The following is a 10,552-nucleotide window of genomic DNA, read 5'->3' as shown; positions in this document are numbered from 1 at the left end:
TGTGTGTGTGTGGCTACATCAATGCAGAGAGGCAAGGTAGAAGCTAGTGGTATATTTTGCACTTCTGCAAATGTATCATTAACAAAGCCTCCCAACACCATTGTGACAAAGTATTCTTCTTCACTCTCTTTTGCAGCTGAAATGGAAGCCTGCAGTGATTTAAGTGACTAGCCTGAGGTCATGCAGTGATTTGGTGGGACAGCCATAAGAACCCAGATTCCCTGGTATGTAGTCACCTCTTCTAGACCCTAGCTTGTATGTCCCCTCCATAAAAAAACTAATTACTTCCTAGAAATGTCTGGTGATGGTCAAGACTGCCATTAAAAGACTTATCTCAAGTGTGTAATGACCTGAGAGAAACAGGTTGGTAGTTTGCTGCTTAGTGTAGGAGAGGAGTGGTCAAGGACTTCCCCTGTTCTGGCTGTCAGACAACCACAGGGGCAAATCCAGCTCCTAGAACTAAGGTTTCACAATGAAAGCCCTAAATACAGGGTGCATTGCATCCCATCCTGCTTCTAGACCTTCTTCTGCTATATGGGCAACTGGTGCCATCTTAGGGGGGGCATGTGCCCCCCCAGCAACCAGTCAGTGACCAGAGGGGGGTCCCCCCCACAGCCAATCTCACCGACTGGGGGGGGGGTTCCCCGCGGCAACTTACTGTGAGTGGCCATGCTCCCACTACACCCAGCGCTCCCATGACCCAGCCAGTGCTCGGGGGGAAGAGGGGGGGACACAGGTGGTCCCACCTGCCCCCCTGCCCATCACCTAAGTGGGGCATGCAGCTGGTCAGGGGGTGCACCAGCACTCTCAGGGGGTGCGTGTGCACCCCCTATACACTGCCACTGTTCTGCTGCATATTCATTGGTTTCACTTGATGGGTTAGCCCTTTTTGAAGTAAAATTCAAGTACCTACTGGTCAGTGCCCTGTCCAACTCTTGCATGGATAGGGCACTGATCAGTAGCAATTGTACTGAGCGTCCTGAATCCTGGGTGCCGTCTGTTCCTTGCAGTTACCTGAGGAGAAAGCCAGAAAAGCGTCCTTCTTTACAAACTTCCCATTGGCGTCAAGGAAGTGGTTGGGATTGAACTCATATGGTGTCTCCCACTGAGTTTTATCCAGCAGCACAGAAGTGAGCGAAGGGATCACAGTTGTTCCCTGGGGCACAAAGATGAGGCAAAGACATCAGCAGGGGTAAAAGTGCATCTTTGTCTCTATAAGTTCCTAAACCTCTGACAGTGAGTTGGCCCTCCTGTCCTGAAGAGCTGCCCTCGGACACATTGCTCAGAGCTCTGTATGACAAGACCTCTGGTTTTTTTTCTTCTTTTTTTTTTTTTTACAGAGCCAAGCACAATGAGGTCTTGGGCCCTAGGTAGAGCTCTTGGATGCTACCACAACACTAATAATAGGTAAGAGCAGTAATGTTTAGAGCAGGCTCTAAGCCTGCCAACCACATACGCATTAGAGCAGTGAGATTGTATCTGGAATTCAGGCAAGAAAGGGCTGCAGAGCTTGCTCGTTAGGAATCAGTGAAGTCTAGATAGCTCCTCTTCATCACTGTTTGCCCTACTCCTTAAGCCATGCTTCCTTATGTGATTCAGATTGCCCACTGAAGTGCACAGGAGCTTTGCTGCTGACTTCATCAGAACCTGAGTGTGACCTAACAGACACTCCGTCATACTGGATATGCCAAGTTCAAGGTCTGGCTTGGGTTTCTGCCAGCCGTGTTTGAGTAGTTTGACTGAATTTTGCACAGCGTACACATGTGCTGAGATTTTCAAAGCAATATAGCCAATGACAGGTGTGCACCTAACTCTTCTGAGCTGCTTTGGAAGCCATAAGTCAAGGCTGACATCCTGCACGCTTGGCAAACAGCTCCACTACAGTCAGAGTGAGGAATTACTCACTGTAAGGGTGGCTCTTAGTGCCTATGTTTCTGGTTATACTTGCTAGCAACAAGCAGGAATTATGTTTGATCCTTTTTTAGAAAGATTATCCATACCTTGGGGAGCAAGTAGCCTCTGAAATGTGTGTCTACAGCTGTGCACCGTGGGACGTGTGGCAGGAGGGTGATAAACCTCTGCACCTCATGTATCACTGCATTAGTGAAGGGCATCCTTCTCCGGTCTTCATATGTGGCCCGACTTCCTGGTTCAACAACTCTTCCAATCTCCTCTTGCACCTTTTCTGGAAGTAAACCCAAGATCTATCTGCCCCGTTTCCAGACCTTTCTCTCTCCCTCAAAAAATTATTGTGAATCCCCCAACCCTGGTTTCCTTAATCTGCTCAGTCCTCTCTGTAGTTCAGCTCATTTGTTTCCATTTAGACAACCCCTCCTGATGCAGGTGTCTCCAGGAGGCAGAGCAGTTTAGTGGAAGGCAGAGATGGGGCTTAATCCATTTAGATTAGAAAGTCTTTGGGTGAAGGGGCTATATTTGTATTATGTGTTGATACAGCCCCTAGCACAGTGGGGTCCTCATTTATGGATGGGTCTGGTAGCACAACTGCACTATAAATAATGGTAAGTTAGTAGTAAGGAGACAGGATGCTGTTGCAAGCAGCATTGCATGTACTCATCCAGGCCAAACCTCCCCCTTTCTTAGTGCAACAAAACACAAGGGCTGCTTATACATGTGCTGGGGGAGGGTGCATTTTAATTAGAGTGGTTCCCAGAGAGCTGCTCCAAAATGCCTCACTGGGATGTGTATTAAGCCCCTGTGCATTTAAAAATGACTCCAGGATGCTTTAACTAAAGCTTATTCAATGAGTTTTAGTTAATGTGCCCCTGCAGCCATTTTAAAATGCAGTGGGGAGGGGGGAAGCTTAATGCACGTGATGCTGCAGCAACTCTGGAGCCTTCCAATTACAACACAGAGCAGAGTCGATTAGTCGCGTCTGCTCATTCATACTCTAGTTAGAAAACAGAGCAGAGTCGAGTAATCGTGTCTGCTCATTCATATTCCAGCTAGAACACCAATGAGCATGTCTACAGGCAGCCAGGCAGGGTGGACCCAGTCTGTGGCTCACTTTGAATCTCTGGGTATTTCATCATCAGAAGGATGGTCCACTGCAATGTTGTGGCAGTCGTCTCAGTGCCAGCCATCACCAGGTCGAGTATGGAGGCCACCAAGTTTTCATCATGGAAGGGGCTCTCCTTCTTGTTCTTCTCCTTTAAATACACAAGTTTAACTTGGTTTTGAAAGTACTTTGACCAGGTGGCATCAGAGCTGAGCAAGCTTGGGAAATGCCACTCAGGCAGGTGATTGTCAACCATGGTGGGTTGTTTGAAGGGTGCTGCAAGGTGTGAGAAGACAAGTGAGGAGCTAAGCAAGGTGTGAGGAGATAAGTGCAGGCTCAGGCCTGTCTCTGCCTGGCTACTGCCCTAACCCTGCTGTCCAGATCCTCTGCAAGGAGGTAAGCACTGTAGTAAGTAAATTCATTCCTGAAATGGGGGACGTTCAATTCACAAAAGTTATGGAGTGATTTGAGTCTGAAAAGGTTGAGAACCACTGTTCTAGAAATAGCTAAGCACTTCGAGTATAATGGTAGGTGACTGACCACACAGGTCTGTGTGTTCAGGAGCATGCGCATGTGTGTTCCCCGGCTGACTGTATTGCAGACACACAGGGCACATTTAACTGGTGGCAGCAACACCCAGCTGAGGATCACTGAGCAAAGTTGAGGCATTGCGGCAGTGTCCTCAAACAGGGATGCTGCCACATTCAAAAAAGGAGTGGAGGGGTGCCCTGAACCTAAAAACAACCATGGATTTAGGCCATCATGTTTTAAGATGCTTTCCCACATCTGGGAATCAAATGAAGAGCTGGGTCTGCACCATGACGTTCCGAACTGAAGGCAGAGCTAAACCTCCCCCAAAAGTGTGGGGAATTTGGATGCTGGGTTTGGGTCCTTGGTGCATCTCTAATCAACTGCAGTGCTGAGCAGAGCTTTGGATCCTACTCACAGACTCAGCTGTGTACTTCAGTTTGCAAGGGGTGGACTTAGCCTGTCCCCATCTCAGTGCAGTCAGAGAGTCAAGTTTAACTACATCAGGCTTCCCAAAAACTCCTCCACAGCTGCCCGCTCACGGAGCATCCCTCTACCACCCAGCTGGAGGAAAGTGTTGGCATGAAGGAGGGAGTTCAAAGAGGCTTCACACCAGATTATCAGAACATGTTGAACCTTGAATCCCGTCCCAGATGAGTGACTCAAAGACTCAGCGTGCACAGCTGAATCAGCTCCAGCTTGAAAGATGAGAAACTCAGAGCTCAACTGTTTAGTCTGTATTAAAAATCATGCTGGGCATATGCCAATCATCTTAACTAAATTGATAATATATGGAGGGGGAAAAAAAACATGTCTAGCACCTATAGTTGTGATATAATGACTCAGTTTCAATAAGGGTGTGAGTGGTTTTAGGATAATGAAATCAGTTACTGATATCTGTATTCTTGTAAACAGAGGGGCAGAGTTAACCAACATTTAACACCATTTATTGGCTTGTAGGAACCAACAGTTTACTTTAGATTATAAAGGAGGTTTCAAAAACAGAGTGAAGTTTGTTCTCTCATCTAAATCTGGTAGGAGCCTATGTGGCATAAGTTATGGCAAATGTAAGGAAGGGGTTTCTCATCTCATTTACACTGGGTAACTGCATGAACTTCAGTAAGGATCCTGCTATGACTAATACCAGGATCTAGCTACTTGCTTTTGTGGAGAACATTGATTGTCAATGGATTCAGTCGGTCAGATACCTCTTCCTGTTTGAACACCATGGCATCAATGTAGCTCCTTATGTTGTTCTCATTGATGTCTTGCTTGCTTGCCTTGATGTAATTCCTTAAAATGATGCGCACATCTTCTATTCTTCTCAGCAAAATCTTGTGGGTTTTTAAAAAAAACCCAAGGAGTGGGTAGAAATTAAAAAACTAACACAGAAAAAACACAAAATGTGTTAGCACTTTGTTTTACAGTGTAAGTACAATGCAGAAAGGACCCAGACACCGGGGAAACAGAATGGCCCACGAGTGCAGTAACTTACCAGGGTACGAAAATATTGGCCACATGGGCAGGGTTACTTACTTGCAAGTATGGAGAGCCAAGAAGGTTCATAACTTCGTCTATGAGTCTCAACAGAGAGAGAAACATTGGGTCTTTGTAGTCAAACCTCTCCCCAAACAGCATAAGAAAGATGATGTTGGTTGGAGCAATGTTAAATGATCTTAGGCTGAAAGGTTCGCCTGTGATGGGAACAACCAAAGCATCAGTATCAGCCCCATGCAGCAGTCCTTTCCAGACATGATGATACAGTGTCTAACCTTCTTGCTCCCTGGCTCACCTCGGTGGGATTTGATCATCTCGGTGAGGAAGTGAAGCTCTTCAAAGATCCTTTCCTCCATCAGTTGCTTCCCCATGCCAAGATTGCGCATGGTGGACATGGTGAACCTCCGCGTTGTTCTCCATAGCTCCCCAGTAGAAAAGAACACACCTACAGGAGAGAGTGGTAGCACAAGTAAGCCGGGGGTGAGCAGGGCGCCAGCCCAAGGTACTGACGTAGAGGGGAGACAAAAAAAAAAATAACAACTGTGATCACAGGCCCAGCTATGCCTCCAGGAGGAAGAAAACCCATAATGGGTTGGGTTTTTTTGCCTCTCTCACCAGTAGGTGCCACCATTTTGGACTTGATGGAGTGCTATTTGGTGGAATAGGGTCTAACAGGGGACAGCTGAATCTGTGACTTCCTCACACCATCTTTTTCCTCTTTCCCCATTCTCTAAATGTCTTAGAAAACATTTTATCTCCTCTTGTTTTTTCCCCACACTTGAGTTCAAATTTGAATGGAAACTTTCCACCTCAATTCTCTCAGAATACTCCTTGATTCCAGTGAAGGATAGTTATGTGGTCATGTTTGATATCTCTCCCATCTGTATGCTGACTCTGAACGTGGCTATAGATAGCTGTGCTTTCAGTTCATGATGGGCAGAGCCCCCTGCATCATGGCTCTGGAAGCTGAACTCACTGTTACCCAATGAAAAAACAAATCAAGGGGAAGGGAAGAAAAATATTACTTAGAGGCAGGATATCTGTAAAAAAGATATAGTGAGGAGCTACTGGTGCATAGAAGCTTGCTCTAGCTGGGAATTTTCTAACACAGCATTTTTTCCCCTGCAGAAAGTGCCAGTTCATTGAGACCTGGGTTGCTAGGAAGGGTTGGTTTGCGTAGCTCTTCTGATAGTTCAGGGAAGGTTTTAAAACAAACCCGGGGCAGGTAGGCACCTACTTTCATTGACTTCCTACTTCCAAGCGTATTACTGCCACCCGGCCTTTACAAATTCTTCCTCTTCCCCTTCTAACAGCTAGGATGTTATTTGGACCCAAACTTGCTTGCAGCATAATTAGCACAGAGAAAACCCTGGTGAGCCACTGGAAAGACAGATTTTCAATGTCAATTTAGCTTATATAGAGCCTTAGGGTGGGATTTCCATACGTGTTCTGTAGAGGAGTCAATGAGAGCAGAAATTATGCCGATGCTGAGCATTTTTGAAACTCCCACCATTATTTCTCCAAGGACCAGTACCATTTCCGTGCTGAATTTCTTCAAATATTGGGATAGCAGGTCTGTCTACAAATTCCTCTGGGAAGTTCACCAGCGCCTCCTTTACAGCTTCATACCCAGTCAGGACCACGACTTTCTGGAACCCAAAGTGGAGGGTGAACACCGGCCCATATTCTTCTCCAAGCTAGAACAGAGGCCAGGGTTTATGGTCAGAGCAGGAGAGAGCACATCAAGAAAGCACTGATTTTCTCTTAATAGCTCTAGACCATGCCAGTGCATTTGAAATACAATCCAGAACATGGCTGATGCCCATTCTTGATTCAGGACCAATGCTAGGCCATGAGATATGACTGCAAAGGCATTACACTTGAAAAAAGTGCCACGATGGGTAGCTGAAGAGCAGCTGTTAAAATGGCAAGTCAGCAGAGACTCTTGGATGGGTTCTCCTAGGCGGTGAGGTCTGCAGGTTAATAGCTTGGTTTCTGTGTTGGGAAGAAGGTTAATGAAAAACAAATGCACCCAGAGTTAAAGGATGAGGATTGGTTAGCAAAGCAAGTAGAGGAACAGAAGGAAGACAGAGGTGAGATAGACATTGCCGTGCAAAGTGGAAAGCAAGTCTTAAAGCAACCATGACTCATTTCAAGATAAACCACACACGTCTCATTCTTCTACAAAAGCCCTCTGGATCTCAGTTGCCTTGTGCTGAAGTGTCTGAATAGTAATACTTGACACAGGCCTTGAACTGGGTTGCAGTGATGTGAACAACTGACCCTGATGCCGGACAGCAGAGAATCAAGCCTCTGTACAGAAGTCAAACTGGAGACTTTGGCATGTGGGCCTTATGAATATAGTGGGAGCATCTACACGAAATGCTGAAAGCGCAGTGACTAACTCTACTGCACATTAGCATGTCACAGCAAAAGCCATGCTAATGGGCTAATTAGTCTAGTCTACTGTGCATTAGTGTCACCTAAAAGTCGTGCACCGGAGCTACTGCTCAGTAGAGCCAATTACAGCACATTAAGTTAGTACCTGTTATTATAGGTACAGTACTAAACTTAATGAGCCCTAATTACAGTGCATTAATTCACATGTAGACATGCCCTGTGAAATCCATCTTGCACCAGAGAAGATGCTTCAGGTTTTTCTGTCTTATTTTTAAGAAAAAGGAAGGGCATTTCGTTCACTGCTTCACAGCCAAGGCAAGCTCTATGCAGCTAAATCAAGCCATGATTTTCCTTCAGGAAGAGCTAGGTATTAAACACTGTGAAAAGCAAATAAAGTACTTTGAAAGCTCCAATGCCAAATTCCCACCCAAGGACACAGTGGCAGCTAGTACTGCCTGCAAGATCTGCTTTAGGGGATGAAAACTGGCTTCTTCCAAGTACTTCCAGACAGCTGCTCCTATTTGGTGAAGAAACATGCTTGCTAAGGCATTCTGTGTAATTCCCTGGAGGAAGAATCCCAGCATTGCAGGGTGTGTGCATCTGCTGCTACATGTCTTGCATTTTTAGAGGATGAGAATGTGACCCCTCTAGCTAACCTTCATGTTCCACACAGTGAGAATTTACAAGCCATTTCATACTAGATTATGGAATAACCCAAGCTATTAGCATAGAGGGCTGAAATTTTGGCTCCTACCTGCTTCTGCTGTGGTTGCACTGGCTTTTAACATACTCTGGTTTGCGAAGGAAGCCATTACGTGCTGCCTGCATGCTGTGAACTAGTGCTCCAGAGCTGCACAGAAAAGGCTGGGGGTGGTCCAGGGCAGAGGAGGGGAGGTCCAAGGCAGATATGTGGCCAGTTTTGTAGCAAGGGGGGTGCAAGTAGGGCAACTTCCAGAGCACTGAAGCAAAAGGGTGCCAACTGGCACTGCCCAGCCAGGGTGGGGCACAGGATGGAGCCACAAATGGCTCATTTGGGGGGGCATGGGAAAGGGTGGCTCCCACCGCTGTGTGCACTCCCAGACAAGCATTGCGGGGGGGCATGTACCGCCTGGATCTGTGCGCAGGGCGAGGGCGGGCTGCCACTGTGGGCTTTGCCCCAGGTGCCAAACTTTGTTGCTACAGCCCTGTGTGTGGCCGTTACATAATTCACTGCCAATAACTCAGCTTCAGACGTAGGGTGCAGCCTTCTCCACAGCCTATTAATTAACACGGCAGCCATGTAGCGGTAAGGGAAAGTGAGGGGCCCAGCCCCCACCAGACCCTGCAATCTCTCTAGTCCATGTGCTCAGACATGGCTCATGGTAGTGACCAGTACGCACCATGCAGCTCTCCTATTGCTGTCGCTTATGCATTTATCCTGTGAAATATTGCAGGCCCTGGGACACCCAGCCCGGGACCAGGACTTTACGTATCGGGCATGCTTTTTCCCCGCTCCCTGGCACAACTGCCTGAGCAGAACAGATGTTTCCAGAGCAAGGAGAGGAAGTTTTACCCAAACTTTCCCCCGCACCTGAAGAAGCATGAAGGTCTTGGAATGACATTAACCTGACAACCCCTTTATCAGCATCATCTTACATGCCAGAGCTGTTGCTCTTGGTAAAGAAGGATAAATGGTATTTAAGGACAAGCTAGCAGAAAGGCTTACTTAGGTATGTATTCCAGTTCCTTGACAAAAATGTTCCGCCCATTTTTAATTTTGACCCATTGCTTTCCACCAGCATTTGCCTGGTTAAGAATGGGGCAAAATGCTGCCCAAGGACATGGGGCTTTTGCCCTTTCTTTTGTGTTTTTGGAAGTCTGTAATTATTTCCTCTTATTTCTCCCTAGTAATTTTTCTTTTCATGCTAGCTGTTTGCCAGCACCTTAAAAGCCTCCTGGGTACGGGAGCTGTCAAATTAGTATTTAAATTTCTGTAAGTGCTCTATACTTCATGTATCCGATGAAGCTTACATGAAAAACTCCCACATTACCCAAGGCCTTTTTTCAGTGTTTAATCACTCATATATGACACTGCATCAACTCGGGCAGTTGCTAGAAAACGTCAAGAAAAAATGTTACAATGCAAGTTGTACACCCCTGAAATGTAATTCAAATTAAAACAAATGTTCGCACTGATACAGCTGACACCGTCTCAAAATTCACAAGGGTATTGGTTTTGTTTTGATCCTACCTTCATTAGCGACTTATCTTGCCTTCTAATATCCAGCAAATGCAGGTTGCCAATGATCGGAAGAGGAGATGGACCAGGCGGCAGTTTATACGCTGAATTGTTAGAGCCAGTTGAAAAATAGAGAGCCCCTAATAATACAAGCGCACACAGCAGACAAATTAGTGCAGGATCACAAATGAATGATGTTAAAAAAGCCATTTTTGGTCTAGTTGTAATCTGGCTTCTGGGACCAGAAGCAATCAAAACGTGGTGGCACAGTTCAGTTGCGAGCAGCTGGCTTCGTGTTTGCTCTTCGAGATTGCTACAAGCGCTCTATTCTTATTAGGGTTTACAGAGCACCTAATAAATACTCCACACTCCACCTTCTTTAAACACCTGAGAGAATGTGGTCCAAGCAGTTTGCAAAGCCTGTCCAGAAATTAAGATGGTTTCAAATTACAAACCCCTGCATGTGTGTACAGGCATATGTACGTGGGATAATGGAGCTCAGCATTCCTATATCTCGTCCACACAAGATCTCAGAGCAATGGCATGACCTTCCAGGCACCTTGGTGGCATAAGGAAGAGGGGATTTTGCCTGAGAACCTAAAAGTCAGGTGTGGATATGGAAAGAGATCTCAGTAATGTCTTGAGGGCTACAAATACCACCGGGACTTTTATCGTTAATGGAAACTTTAACTTTCCAGTTATCCGTTAGAGGACAAATGCTGCTATTAATTGCAGTTATTTCTTCACCAAATAGTCATTAAACAAGCAAGGGCTAATCTTGGTGTTGCTAAGTAGAGGGAGGATTATAGAAGAGCCAGTCACAGTCACTCAGTTGGACGGAGTGATCCTGTGTATTTAGTTCAAATGAAATGGGAGGATAACTGAAAGTGGGT

At 46.1% G+C, this 10,552-nt stretch overlaps 1 protein-coding gene across 2 annotated transcripts in view; it reads right to left on the bottom strand.

The window, feature by feature from the left end:
* LOC109294512 (cytochrome P450 2W1-like) overlaps positions 1-10,254 on the bottom strand; it is a 13,376-nt gene extending 3,122 nt beyond the window's left edge. The window contains exons 1-8 of one of the 2 annotated variants that reach the window (XM_019512913.1): positions 9,672-10,254; positions 6,552-6,738; positions 5,337-5,486; positions 5,081-5,238; positions 4,753-4,926; positions 3,026-3,167; positions 2,001-2,185; positions 1,015-1,156 (exon numbers count right to left, since the gene is read on the bottom strand). In XM_019512913.1, coding sequence (XP_019368458.1) covers positions 1,015-1,156; positions 2,001-2,185; positions 3,026-3,167; positions 4,753-4,926; positions 5,081-5,238; positions 5,337-5,486; positions 6,552-6,738; positions 9,672-9,869 — 1,336 coding nt within the window. In that variant the 5' untranslated portion in view covers positions 9,870-10,254. The remainder of the gene's footprint in view (positions 1-1,014; positions 1,157-2,000; positions 2,186-3,025; positions 3,168-4,752; positions 4,927-5,080; positions 5,239-5,336; positions 5,487-6,551; positions 6,739-9,671) is intronic. The other variant, XM_019512914.1, reaches the window with a different exon arrangement.
* Positions 10,255-10,552: the final 298 nt, after the last annotated feature.

The sequence above is a fragment of the Gavialis gangeticus genome, unplaced genomic scaffold, assembly GCF_001723915.1.
Source record: "Gavialis gangeticus isolate Ggan-Ray unplaced genomic scaffold, GavGan_comp1, whole genome shotgun sequence".
Classification (NCBI taxonomy): Eukaryota; Metazoa; Chordata; order Crocodylia; family Gavialidae; genus Gavialis; species Gavialis gangeticus.
This window is presented reverse-complemented; position numbering and strand designations above follow the sequence as displayed.